We start from the raw sequence: 14,379 nt of genomic DNA, 5'->3' as shown, positions 1-14,379 counted from the left end.
TTGAGTCTTGTGATCAATCCACCCTAGCTAAGCCGCCGATTTGGCCGTCGTTAGAGTCCGACGGCTAGACCGCCGGTGACGCCGCCGGTAATACCGACGGTCTATAAACCGCCGGTTCAAACCGCCGGTATTTGACATTTTTCATTTAGTGACCATAATACCCCATGAAAAACCTTTAAATGAAAGTATAAAATAATCCCAAACCACTCCCATCATTTTTTAAAATGCCATTCTATTCCAAGAAGAGATTTTAGTCTCCACCAAGCCCACAAAAAAACATTATACTCATTTACAAACTCTTTTAAGTAAAGAGAGACCTCTCTATTTATAGCCCCTTTATAATTCCTCAGTGCAGTTGGACAAGGACTCTAAAAGAAAATTTCTTATTCAAAAAAAATTTAGAGGAATAATTGGATCATTACTTTGCTTAACAAATATCAGACATGATATCATATTTAGTGTTTATCTTTGTGCTAGATTTAAGGATTCAAAGTGCTCAGATGACACTAGAAAGTGCTCTGATACCACTTGAAAGTTCTTTAGGGATGTTAGACCCTATAAAACTGGCCCAAGCTAACAGAGTGGGGGGAGGGGGGGGGGTGAATTGGTATTTTAAAATTAATAATATGTTAAGTAAAAGTTATTCATTAATTATAATTTACACTATTAATTATATATTTAATAATATATATTTTAAGTTATATTAATCAAGCGAATAATATTAATATTTAAATATTAATTATATTACTAATTATTCAATTAAGTTAATTTAGATAATTAATTTATGCACTAATTATACTATTAATTATTTAATTAATTTACTTAATTTTCAATACTTTAAATTATATTAATTAAGTTAATCAATAATAATAGGTTTGAGACTTTGAGCTATAGAGATTGCACGCGTCGCTTCTTCGGCTCCTTCGTGGCTGTTCGACACTTCGACTTCGCTCCTCCGACGACTTTACCTTCCTGTCGGATCGGAAGTTACGACATTGTTCGGAATCAACAACGGGAGCTCGCTGGTTGTGAAGGTAACTTTCTACCTTTCGCTCGCTTCTGCGGCCAAATCCCATAAATCCGCCGAACCGAGGGATTTAGTAAATCCGGGATTTAAGCCTTAAATCCTTAAATCCATCCATCGCCGGGATTTAACGCTTGCACACACTGTTTGGCTGAATTTAGCGTAAATCCGACTTAAATCCCGCTGTTAATCCGATAACAAACAGTCCCTTCGTCGTCCTCTGCGATTTCGTCGTCGTCTTCGCCTGCGATTTCGTCTTACGAGCGACGACTGCGACTTCGGCTCTTTGATTGTCTCTTTCGTGCGTTAGGTTTCCTTCTGTTGCCGGTGTTTCAGACGACTGCGATTTGGGGCTCTTCTTATTCTTCGCCAGCTTTCACCCGTGAGTAACAGAAAATCAGTTCTTTGATGCCATTTATATGCTTGATTTCTTTGATGTCATTTTGGTTGTCATCTTCTATCATGTTTGAAACGCTTATATTTATGAATATTACCAAAAAATAATTATTATCAGGTCTGGATTTAAAACGCTAGATGGAATATTATGTGATATTGTATATTTTAAACATGAGGATATAGCCTACTATGATCAGGGAGGCTTAGATGTTCACTTATAAATATGTATGTAAAAAAGTAGTTCTACTCCTTTCTCTCACGTTTTGGTATGGCTGCAAGCCTACAACATAGTGCATAACATCAAACAAAGTCTTGTTTGTTTGTGTGTCTTTCTGCCTATCAGTCTATTCATTCTCTTGTGCGCCCCTTCGTTTTGGTATATGGCTAAAAAAGCACATAACCTGTAAATATATGCAAAGTTTCTTGGCATCTCAATCATCTTGACATGGTTCGTGGATAGCCCTGCGTATCTTCCTGTTCGAGCAACGAAGTCAATTAAGAAGAGGCAACAAAGTCGCGTGAAGAGGTGCAAGTGATGTAACTGCCAAAAGAGCCTGAGGAATTCATATGAACTAGTATGCATGTTGTGGTCAGCTGAGGAAACTGCAACAAAGCCATATGAATAGGTACAAGCAATGTGTTTGGCCGATGAGCCAGTAATGAAGTCTCGTAAAAAGGAACAAGCAATATGGGTGGCTACAAAGCAGATGATGAAGCTATATAAAGAGGTGCAGACGATGTATGTGGCTGACGAGCAGACAATGAAGTTGCATGATAAACATGTCGGCAATGTGGTTGGCTGAGAGCATGAAACAAAGTAGTTTAATTGAGGAGCAGATGATGAATATGTGAAAGGAGGTCTGGGCGGTTATGTATGCCAAGAAACAAGCGGCACAAGTACATTAAGTGGTGCAAGCAATGAAGTCAATGAATAACTAGGCAATAATGCCCCGTGAAAAAGTTGTTGGGATGTGGCCTACTAAGGAGCATGCAATAAATATGTATGAAGTATTCCAAGAAATATGGCTAATTGAGGAGTAAACAACAGTTACATGAAGAGTTGTAGATGGCAAAGTCATAACTTCGATGTCATTTTGAGGTCATTGATGGAGGATGCATGACATCACTATTACCTTAGAAGAATGGGATGGAGAGGGCCGAAGCTATGAAATCATTTTTCACTTGCAATAATAGATAGTGTATGTAAATGTCATGCCATTATCACTGTCTTCAAACGAATTTGTTTTTAATCTTCTTGTAAGATGCTTTAGTTGGTGGTGGAATCCTAATGTGCAAGAAAAAATTAAAAATAAGAAGCTTTGTTATAAAAATTGGTTTGATTTTAAAAATTCTGATAATTGGGAAATATATAAAGTGGCTCGTAAGGTAAAGGCTTGATGTTGTTGTTGTAAGATGCGAGGGTCATTTGTTTACCCTCAATATTTGGTGGAGGGTTCAATAGTTCATTAGTTCTAATGTTTGGCAATTGCCATGATGGAGGAGAGTTAACCCCTACTAAAGTGGAGAGGGTTGACAATTGTAGATCTCAACAAGGATTGGTAAATCAATACGCAAAGCACATCGATTGGTATGACTTATGTCAATCAATGATAAAGGGATGGCTTTTTACGTACGATATCAAATTATTGAGTGTTGAAAATAGTCTTCATTGCTAGAAAATTTTGAGTAGGCGGATTGTCTTAAGCCCAATATCATATCCTGGAAAAAGAGAATAAAACAAAAGGTCAATAGACCATCTCAAGGATTTTCCCTCGGAAGATTCTTTGAAACTTAAGTCAATGACCTAAACAAAACATACAATTGAAAAATATACTATGTCACCTTTACCATCCATGTCAAACCTAAAAGCCCCACAATTGAGTGCACTTTAACTCTTTGACCATTCAAAAAGTGAAGAGCCAAGTAGCGCAGCCATTAAAATCCAATTGAACCATCATGCCCCAATGATTATGGATTTATTGATGGAGGCCCGAGGCTTTGAGATTAATCCTAATGGAGATCTAAATAAAGCATCTGCATTTATATCAATAACTATGAGGTTGATCTCAAAGATCTAAATTGGATCATCATTTCATGCTAGAACCTAAAAGATAGTGTCGATGGAATGCACTTCATCAAGTTTGATAAATGGATCTACACAAATCTTGACATGATTGAGGAGGGTTCTGTGGGAGCATCATCCTTTTATCCAAATCTCATTGCACACAAATCATAATGTCCATCATCAAATGATTGAAATTAATTAGGAGTTGTTTTTAGGGCCACATCAATCTAAAAACCATTGAAACAATCAACACCTTTGATTAATTTCACAACAAGATGTTAGCAAGCCAAACAAAACTTCGCCCCCGAAACAAAACAGTTTCAAGTCAGTTATGCTCTGGCATTCCGCATTCTCATGCAACTTTACACTAGGAGTAAGCAATTAAGTGAAAAATCATGTGGAAGGAAAAATCCCTAAATGTTACAGGGAGATGCATCGAAGCAACCTTTTTTCCTTCAAAATCATTTTAAAAAAGTAAACAAAAAACACTGGAAGCATTTTGCATTAAGCTCTTCTTATACATAACGTGAAACAAATTTACCGAGTCAATACAGAATAAGAGTACCTTCGGCACCGGATGCTAGATGCCTGTCACTAGTGATGCCGCACCACCGTGTGCAAGGAAGGAGATTGCTTGAGTGTAATAAGAAATTTCTCGTAAGAGCACACTAGCAGCAGCAAGGGAGATAAGAATCAGAAAGTGTGGTCTTAGAGTTGGTCTGAAGGGCCGACGAGTCGACCTTGCGTGAGCAGTTCTGCTAGTTCTTTTATTCTATTCTTCTCCTCTAGTTGACTTGTATTTTATCATTTTATATTTTCAGTCCATTTAGGCTTTTAGCTCTTGTTTAGCTTGAATGATGCCAAATTTTAATAATAAAATTTTAAAAATGAGCAAAAAGTGTAAATTAAATGATTAATCATATCATATGTGTGTATATAAGATATTAATTAATTATATATATACAATATTTTATCTTTATCGAGTTGTTAAAGAGCCGAATATGTTCTATAGACTTATTTGTGTTTACTTCATTATGAATATGAACTTAAAATATTTGCTCAAATTCCACTCACTCAAAAAATTATAAAATAAGTTCTTTAACAAGCAAAATGTGATTTGTTCTCAGAGGAGTTTTTTTGACACTTTGCTAGCACGATGGCACTAAACTCAAGGCATAATTTAGTTGGTTCATTCAATCAGGTTAATTGCGTGATTATCTAAGGATTTAAGTAATGAATGTTGTGTCATTCTAGCTAAGCATGCAAGTCATGGCTTAACAGTTTATTTAAGAAAAACTCATATTCTGTTCTTTCTATGAAAAAGAATAATTCGTTTTAATTTGATTTATAAGTCCATTTTTTCTAATAAAAACAAAGTGTAATGCACTAAGACTGGATGTAATTGGTAAAGTGCTCATTATATATTTGTACATTTCAGTTTTAAAGGTTGTAAAAACATTCAAAGATGTTTGCTTACATAAATAAATGGGGCTCCAAAAGATAATATCTTAAACTTTGAGGGCGTTCTCTTTTGGAACCCTATAAAAGACTTAGAGCTAGAAGAAAGTAAGCAAATGTATTTAAACATAAATTTGTAGGAGTAGAAATCCAAGCATATAGTGGTGGACCTTGGCCATCTTACTTTTCAGCAAACACTGAGTTGTATTTATATTTCAAATAAGTGAATAAAAGATTTTATTTATGCATTTGTTTCATGTATCATACATGACGTTAGTTAGATACATCTGCATATTTTGGAGTCTCAATTAAACTATCTAACTTAAAAAAATTCTTGATTCTTTAGAACAAAGCCATCCTTTCTTGCATTCATAAGGCGATTGATTATGTTTAGGATGTTAGCTGACAGCTCACTCTAGGCAAGCATAAGCCCATATCGTGCACCCCTTAGTTTGTATTTTCTAACTCCTAATAAATTTTGAATCTATAATCTCTCATGGTATAGTAAATCAATATTTGATCTTCTAAATTCAAAATTTTAATCAAATCTTCATACATTTAAAAAAAATCTAATCTTTACTAAAGATGAACAGAAGAATTTAACCCCTTTAGATTAGAAGAATTTAGGAACTTCACTATGTATCAAACAAAGAAGAGAATAAAATAATATTCGTAGTCGAGAGTATTCTTAGACCAAGACCTAAGATATAATTAATCACAGATCAAATAAATCTCATTTGAACAAATGTATTGAATGGGAGAAATCTCATGACCATCGAGCTATACATATTATTATCCATCAAGTTATGTAGGCAAAAACCGCTATTCTCTATGGATAATCATATGTATAATTTCATATGCTCTTCCATTGGTCTTCTTGTGTAGAATGTAAAGGCTTACGACTATTTTTTCTTATAGGATAGTGGGATCTTACCCTTTACATTCTAATCCCCGCGAGCAGTATCTTTTCAGTTTCTTTAGTTCTTACCAATGTAAACCTCTTAAAAATTCACTTTTGTTTCAGCAGAAGTGCAATTCACCTCATTTTGATAGAATTTGCTTTAAAATGACAGTACTATTTATTCCTAAAAATTTAGTTCTATATCCAAGATTTCTATCAATTTTTTTAGCTTTTGGAATAATTAAATTGCTAATTATGGAAGTTCATGGCCAGCTTTTCTGAATTCGTCTTCAAATATGTCAGGTTCCTTGTAATTATTTTGCAAAATGAGCTTCTCATCAGTTTGCAGACGGGTGGGCCTTAAAGATCTAGTTTCAAACGTTAATGTGTACCCTAGTGCTAGTGGTAAATAACTCCAACAGAAACAAGCTGTTATACTGTTCTTAAGGGTGAAATAGATCACAATAAATGGCTATGTGCTTGCTTTTCAGAAGCAACTGGGGGATTGAACTTGCTTTTCAGGCGCTGGGCCACCAAAAAAACCGCAGGATCCACGAAAAATGGCCGTGATTCCAATCCCAAATATCTTGGTGTGAAGAAATTTGGTGGTGAGGTCAGTTACCTCAATCACAAGCGAGTACCATTTTGATGGGAGTTGCAGATATTTTTGCTCTTTCTTGTTTTTTATGACTAAAATTATTATCTTTGTTGCGCAGAAAGTCATTCCTGGTAATATCATTGTTCGTCAAAGAGGTACGAGGTTTCATCCTGGTGATTATGTTGGGATGGGAAAAGATCACACTCTCTATGCTCTGAAAGAAGGCCACGTCCGGTTTGAACGTCACAAGCTCAGCGGTCGCAAGTGGGTGCATGTTGATCCCAAGGAAGGTCATATTCTTCATCCTGTCTATCAAAATACTGCTGCTTCAGATGCTGCAAGCCATGCTTATGCCAGTTAGAAACTATCAAGGTTATGAACTAAGGCTTCGTTTGGGACGGCTTTCTTGATGCTTCTTAAAACAGCAGTTTTTTAGTACAAAAATTAAATTTTTAGTGCTAGAAAGCTGCTTCAAAAAGCAGTGAGAAAGTCATCCCAAACGAAGCCTAAAGCTTTCATTTTGTTTCTACGTGGAGAACAGTCCACTATAATACGGTGTCAATGCTGACTGTTATCTTTATTTTATTTGTGGGCAATATTAGTTAACAGTTTTGCTATGATAAATATTCTTGGCTTTCCAGAAATGGGGAACTTCTGTTCTGTTTTACATCATGGTTCATGGAAAATGATGAAGAGTAGACCTGCAAGACTTCTATCGGTAGAGATTTACTTTCATTTTCATATTTCATTTCATTTTCTGCACTTTCCTTCAATTCAAACAAAGCCTTGTGTCTGGTTTGGCAATATATTTAATTTTGTAGGTGGGTTGCAATATTAGATAAATATCGTTACGTTCTTCCAGAAACTTGGAACAACAATATAAACCATACTCCATCGGGTTTAGCTGGGTCGGTGGGCGAGTATGATTGGGAACCTCCCAACCCATGTTCGATTCCCCTCTCACGAGTCGTGCACCTAGAGTCTGGTTGCTAATAGGCTCGCCGAGGGATTAGTTACGCCATCAAGCATCTCTTATGAGGTGGCAGTGGGTAGATACCCGTTCAAAAAAAAAAAAAAAAAAAAAAAAAAAAAAAAAAAACAAACAATAGAAACCATTTTGCTGTGGTAAACAATGACATCCAATTCCATCAACTGGTAGCTTTTGTTCACTCATTTATGATCATGAAACAGAATGATGGCTAGGCCTGGAAAATTGCAATGTTCTGTGCTTGGTTTTCCTTTTGCCTAAAGCCAATTTCAATTTCAGTCGCTTTCTATTTGGTAATGTTACATGTCTTAGTTCATGCTGTCATATTATGACTATTATTTTGCTCATAGTAAAGTTGAAAAGGCAAAATTGCATTGCTCTATTTACCGAGGCAGTTATTGAAATTTATTAGTGATTCCTGTTGTATCTAAATTTGTTTTACTAACAATAATGGATCAAATTAGAGAGAAAAATGTTTGAGAGAAGAAAAACGTAGAGTGGGAAACTTTGGGATGTCACTGTTACCCTGTATTGCTAGAAAATACAAAGATTGATAAAAATAAGTTTATGTTCTAAGCTCATTCATTGATTGCAGAAATTATTCTGTGCAGATATTGGACTGTCTGGAGGTAAATCAGAACGTGTCACGTCACCCGGTATAAAACAAAAAAAAGTGACGTGGTGCATTCTGATTCGCCTCGGGTCGGCGTCTGTATCCTCATAGAATAATTTTACCATTGACTGACCCTTATTTATAGATTTGGGTCAGAATAATGCTACAGAAAAAGTTACATTTGACTATTTGAGCATTACAAGTAAAATTGTATGGCAGTGGTTAAGAAGTGCTTATTTTAAAATGAAAAAGTTCAAGTCAAGTTGACCCTGAGTTTGATAAAGCAAGGACTGCCAAGAGAATCACTATGCTTTTTAAATATTTAGAGAAGCTGAGAAGATATATTTGAGTGACTTGACAAAGAGTGTTGCTTTGTTTAGTCGCCTTGATAATGCCTCAAGTGAAGCTGTCAATCAGGTCGAGTGAGAAGTGAGTGAATTGAGGGAAGAACTCATTCTTTTGAGGAAGCTTTTTGGGCAGCTCATCTTAATTTCTTGGAATTCGAGTTTTATTTATGTCATGTGTATGCCATAAAAAAGAAGCTCCCTGCATCTCCTTAAATGGAGAAATTATTCTGTACGGACACCGGACGGTCCGAAGACAAATCAGAATGCGTCACGTCACCATGCATATAGCAGTATCGAGCAAAAAAGTGGCGGGACGCATTCTGATTGGTCTCCGGACGCCATTCATAATCCACACAGAATAATTTTTTTCCCTTAAACAAGTTGATACGGTATTGATGTCGAGTTCTTCACCACTTGATTTGTCAGTGGCATATCACATTTTGGCAAATGAATATTCCATCTTCCCAACAACTTATATTATACCTATAAGTTATGTCATTAAGCTAATTTTGTCATTTCAAATTTATTTATCATAAACCATTTGAATCCTTCTATCATTTTAGGGTTATTGTTAGTGCCAATTAAATCATCATTATATAAAGACATAGTAGTAAAATATCATCTCTTTCACATATAAAGCATATAAAAGAATTTTTTTTAAATCCAATTTCATGTATATAAATTAAAGAAAGAGTTAATAGATTTATTTCAAAACCTTGAATCTATTATGTAGAATTTGGCCTCTATTTTAAGATCTATATCTAAGAGCTGAGTAGCTAAATTCTCGCAACATCATCTTATTGAAGTTTTGTTTGCGTGTACTTATCTTTAAATAGGCGAGGGTTCTAGTAGTCATTATGTGAATTGATGCACCAGAGATCAACAAAGATGCGAGATAGTTTGAAGTTGCCCACATTTACAAAAATGTATTTGCAAGTATCCAACTTTAAATAGGCAAGAGTTCTAAGAGTTATTATAATGAGTAGCTAAATTCTCGTAACATCATCTTACTAAAGTTGTGTTTGCGTATGTTTACCTTTAAATAGGCAAGGGTTATTGTAGTTAATGTTGATTAATGCACTAAGATCAACAAAGATGCGAGATAGTTTGAAGTTGCCCATATTTATAGAAATGTATTTGCAAGTATCCAATTTTAAATAGACAAGAGTTCTACGAGTCATTATGTTGATCGATGCATCGAGATCAACAAAGATCTAAAATAGTTTGAAGTTGTTCACATTTATATAAATGTATAATGGTTGATTATGATCAGGAGTTTCTAAGAAAAATTTTGTAGTTCTTTTGGATTATATAATATATATTTTTTAATTTATATGCTTAACTACTTAAGAAGAAAAAGGATAAGAATTAGTATAAAATAAAAAAGAAAAGACTAACAATTAATTACAACATCATTATCTTTTTAATCATTTGTTTAACTTTATGTTATGTATAGCTAATTAATTAATTAATTTTTACCATGATGATCCATGATAAGGTATAGTCCATTGGATTAAAACTGATAAGTAAATAAGTTTAAACGTGACTAAGTTCAATAAGTTATAGCTTGATATAGGGTCTTTATCTTTTCAATCCTACATGACACAAATATCAATCAGAATGAGCCACGTCAATGATGTCGAGCCGCGGTCCTGACCAAGCGGTACCTAGCCGCGGACTTGGATATCCGAAACTTGGATATCCGAAACGGGATTCGGCTTCGTTACAGAACAATTTTTCACAGAAAACAGAAACAAACCTCATTCAATTAAAAGGCAATAATTCCTTATTCAAATAAAAGGCGATGGTTCATTATCAATTGTTTAATATTTTATTATGCTGTCATGACTTTTTGGTGTAATGATTGGATTTCCTATAATAATTTCATTTTTGAACATTTTTTTATAACAGATCACTCCTAATATAATCAATCTCATATAAAGTTACTAGGTATGTCAATTTTTGACACGACCCGAAACACGACTCGAACCCGACTCGGAAAAATCCGGGTTCGGGTTGAACAAATCAACCCGTTTTAAAAATCGGGTCGGGTTGACCCAGCAACCCGAAATTGACCCGAAAGTGACACGAAAACTCATATATGACCTGAAAACCCAAGATTGACCCGTTTTTTATCCAATTTTGACCCGAAAATCGAATATTGACCCGATTTTGACCCGAAAATTAGCAATTTTAGGTCAACTTTGGGTCATTCGTGTCGGGTCGGGTTGACCCGGACCCAAATCGGGTCGGGTTCGGATCCATAAACCTGACCCGTTTTTAAAAACGGGTCGGGTTCGGGTTGACCCGAATAGTGCCGGATCAGTTTCGAATTCGACCCGAACCTGACCCGCTAACCCGAATTGACACCCCTAAAAGTTACATAGAAATAGACTAGTCATGAGGTTCAACTCATAATAAAAAAGATCGAGTCAAAGCAAAAAAAATACTTTGCATAATATGATCAAAAAATTTAAGATATCTTGAGATTAAATTCGAATCCCCTCATCTCTCTCAAAAGAGAAAAATATTTATTTGAAAAATTTTTTAAAAGGAGCATGTTGGTAGGGAAATTTAGCTAGAGGAGCATTATTGGAGCGAAATTTAAGACGGAGCAGATATGCCAAAGCCATTGGCGCATTCAGAAAACGTCATTTTGTTTGGTGCTTTCAACCAATGCGGCATACCTTATTTGAGGTGATCGGACTCGCTACACCATTTAGCGAATTGGCTCCTATCTAAATTTCTGTACGATCTTACGTTTGGACCCAAAAAAGGAGAGATTATTAGGTGCAGAGTGCAGACGGGGAGAACCGTTTGCACACTAGTATAAAATCCAGCTAGGTATCGTTCGGTACCGCTAGGTACCACTAGGTATCGCTTGGTACCCTGTGTCTGTGCAGACGGTGCTCTCCCCATTGAATTTTTATTACGTCCTCCCACCTGATGTAGAAATACGTCCTCCCACCGCCAAAAAACTCAATTTTTGCTCGGTATTGCTACGTATTATTTGATAATAACGAGGAATATCATCATGTGAAGACCAATACCGAGTTATACCGAGCAATACGAAAAAATACCTAGTTTTTTCTAGGAAAAACTAGATATTTTTTTGTTTTGCTCGGTATTGGTCTTCATATGATGATATTCCTCGTTATTGTTTGGTATTGCTCGGTATTTCTCATTTTTTAGCGCGATTTTAGCTCCGGGAACACGTATCTCTACGTCAAGTGGGAGGTTGCAATAAAAATTCCTCCCCATCTGCACTCCGCACCTAATAATTATTCCCAAAAAATAGACCTTTTTTATAAAAAGCTAGCCGCGCCAGGTAGGGGTCGAACCTACGACTTTCTGCTTAGGAAACAGACGCTCTATCCACTGAGCTACAGGCGCTTTTTCTTTCAATTTCTATGTATTATGCATATATATCATATTATTTTTAACTTGTTCTCCTCTCTACCTAAATATCTTATTTGCGCAGTGTTATGAAAAAGTTAATTAACTAATATAATTTGATTTTGAATTATTGTTAATCATAGCTTAACAATTTCAACGGACACAATTCGATTGCAATTTGAATTTTTAATCTATATGCCACGTGCCAACATCATTTACTAAATTGTAATATACATAATTTTTTTTCATATTATCCTTTTTAAAAATTTATAGTGCCTAAAATAAAAATATACATGAATTACGGTCAGCAATATTATCCTTCAAATTATATAATTTTTTTTATTTCATCAACAATTGTTAACTATACTTTAAAACAATGATTTTTAGGGGGATTTACGTACATACCACTTTATTTCATATTATTTACATATCCAATACTTAAAACTTTAATATCACATGCCTACCACCCATAGAATTAATATGGATGCATTTAATGAAATATTTTAAAATTTATATGGTGGCATGCGTCGTAAGAATGAAATATAAAAGTAACATATTTTTTAAAAAAATGATAAAAACGGAGTGATATATTTGATATTATAATTTTATACGAGTGTTAGGAATAGAATGTTAAAATTTTGAGTGTTAAATATATAAATAACATGAAATAAAGTTGTATGTATATAAATCCCCTTAATTTTTATTAATCATACAATGCTATGTTGGGCTGAAAAAATGTTTTGTGCAGCCCTAATAAGGCTTCCAATTATTGTAGCCCAATTGCTTTTTGGGCCGTCCCTTTTATGCCTTGTTAAATGTAGGCTATGTAACTTCTCAGCAATGAGATTATTTTGTTCAGAGGTCGAACATAGCTCTACATCTGAATACCAACCAAACTGAGCCACATCAGCAATATCGAGCAACGGTACCGAGCAGTATTGAGCCCGAGTACCGAGCAGTACTGAGCCCCGATACCGCGATATCGAGCTACGGGCTTAGTTATTCGGACGGGGTCGTCTGGCTTCCGCATAGAATAATTTTTCCACCAATGGATATGATGCTAACTAACAATTTAGGGATCACAATGAAAGGAAAATGAGAGCCGTCTGATCTTCTAATAATCTACAGATCATAATTAAAACCTAAGTTGTAGCTATAAAAATTTAAACTTTAATAATTAAAAAAAATTAAAGGATTTAAAAGGTCAAATCAAATTGGAATGAAATCAGAATTTTAACTCAAAGTAAAGTCATGATACTATTGGTTAATCAATCGAATTGAAATCAATAATTGGACGATTTTGTTATTGTTTAATAAAATTATTGTAGAGAAAGTATATTTTCTATTGTAGAAAATAGTTTTTAGTACAAAATATTTTAAAAAGCAGTAAAAAAAATAGTGATCAAATAGAAATTAAGATTCCGATTTTAAAAAAGTTTTAAGAAATCTATCTCAAATGAAGCCTTATTCAATTAAACAAATTTAGGTTTCATTTGGGATAGTTTTTTTTTTTTTCCCCTACTTTCTCAAGCAGTATTTTAATACAAAAATTTTTACTTTAAGAAAATTTTGTAATAAAAAGTTGTTTTAGAAATTAGTAAATGAGTTGTCACAAATGAGTCGTTAATTGAACTAAAGATTTATTTTAAGCTTCTTCTTGATTAATAAAGACTTAAAGATTTTGACAAGCCATCAAACATTGGAGAAATTATTCTGTGCCGACACAAGACCGTTCGGAGGCAAATTAGAACACGCATGGTCCCCCAAAACATAGTGGATACACAGACGCGGTACACAGTAAAAAATGGAGTGGTGTGCTCTAATTCGCCTTCAGACGGCGTCCGCTCTGAAGAATCTTTCCAAACTTTAGGATGTGCTCTAACTTTAGGATGTGGATGTGGAGCTATCTCTTGACTTTAGTCTTTGGATTCTAATTATCTACCTATCATTGATTAATTAAAGCTTCGGCCTATATATAATTTGTGTTTGGACATTTTAATAATATAAATAAATATTCTATTTCTATATAAAAAAAGAAAAATTAATGCACAAATGAAAAAGTATAATTTATTCCTTCCAAAAGGATTAAATGGTGAGATTTGAGATTTCTTACTGCTTAACATGACCATACAAATTGTCATAAATAAATTTAAAAAAAAATTAGAAGAATTCTTATGTTTTATTCGGAGTAATTTTTTAAATGCTTTCTAAAATAGCTTAAAATAGCTTTTTAAGATAATTTAAAAAAAACAGCACAAAAATAACGTCAAAAGCTAGACGGAGCAAATAGCTATTGAAAATTTTACGATAAATAAAATGGAATTGGTAACAAAAATAGAAGCGGTCCCATGGTCTAGTGGTTAGGACATTGGACTCTGAATCCAGTAACCCGAGTTCAAATCTCGGTGGGACCTTTCTATTGTTAATTGAAGATTTCTTTGAATTTTTTCTTGCCGTTGAGTGACAAAGTATAGGTTAATACACACAAATGCTTGCTCTTTTTTTATTTTATTTTATTTTGCTGATTTTTACAGAAAAAAATTGCAACATAAATGTCTATAGTTAACAAATGACATTATTAAGCTCTCAAAAT

The 14,379-nt window shown here is 34.3% G+C and overlaps 1 protein-coding gene and 2 non-coding genes across 4 annotated transcripts; 2 read left to right on the top strand and 1 right to left on the bottom strand.

The window, feature by feature from the left end:
* Positions 1-962: 962 nt before the first annotated feature.
* LOC110095486 (50S ribosomal protein L27) lies at positions 963-7,163 on the top strand. Of its 2 annotated transcripts, none has more exons than XM_020821044.2 (4): positions 963-1,034; positions 6,148-6,249; positions 6,336-6,457; positions 6,561-7,163. In XM_020821044.2, exons 2-4 carry the CDS (start codon positions 6,171-6,173, stop codon positions 6,801-6,803), a joined length of 444 nt encoding a protein of 147 aa, XP_020676703.1. In that variant the 5' UTR covers positions 963-1,034; positions 6,148-6,170; the 3' UTR covers positions 6,804-7,163. The 2 variants fall into 2 exon arrangements, with proteins under 2 accessions (XP_020676703.1, XP_028549677.1); XM_028693844.1 differs by lacking the exon at positions 963-1,034 and adding an exon at positions 1,347-1,406 and having other exon boundaries at positions 6,561-7,149.
* Positions 7,164-11,710: 4,547 nt separating this feature from the next.
* Positions 11,711-11,783, bottom strand: TRNAR-CCU. The gene has a single exon. It is a non-coding gene; the product is annotated as a tRNA-Arg (tRNA).
* A 2,345-nt stretch (positions 11,784-14,128) lies between these two features.
* On the top strand, positions 14,129-14,200 carry TRNAQ-CUG. The gene has a single exon. It is a non-coding gene; the product is annotated as a tRNA-Gln (tRNA).
* Positions 14,201-14,379: the final 179 nt, after the last annotated feature.

The sequence above is a fragment of the Dendrobium catenatum genome, unplaced genomic scaffold, assembly GCF_001605985.2.
Source record: "Dendrobium catenatum unplaced genomic scaffold, ASM160598v2 fragScaff_scaffold_370, whole genome shotgun sequence".
Taxonomy (NCBI): Eukaryota; Viridiplantae; Streptophyta; class Magnoliopsida; order Asparagales; family Orchidaceae; genus Dendrobium; species Dendrobium catenatum.
This window is presented reverse-complemented; position numbering and strand designations above follow the sequence as displayed.

What these genes read in the sequence shown, in the direction of transcription:
- LOC110095486 (XM_020821044.2), top strand. Translation starts at nt 6,171, where the DNA reads ATGAGCTTCTCATCAGTTTGCAGACGGGTGGGCCTTAAAGATCTAGTT. An exon ending in TGTGTACCCTAGTGCTAGTG is followed by an intron (nt 6,250 to 6,335) that starts GTAAATAACTCC and finishes CTTGCTTTTCAG; the next exon opens with AAGCAACTGGGGGATTGAAC. An exon ending in TGAAGAAATTTGGTGGTGAG is followed by an intron (nt 6,458 to 6,560) that starts GTCAGTTACCTC and finishes TTTGTTGCGCAG; the next exon opens with AAAGTCATTCCTGGTAATAT.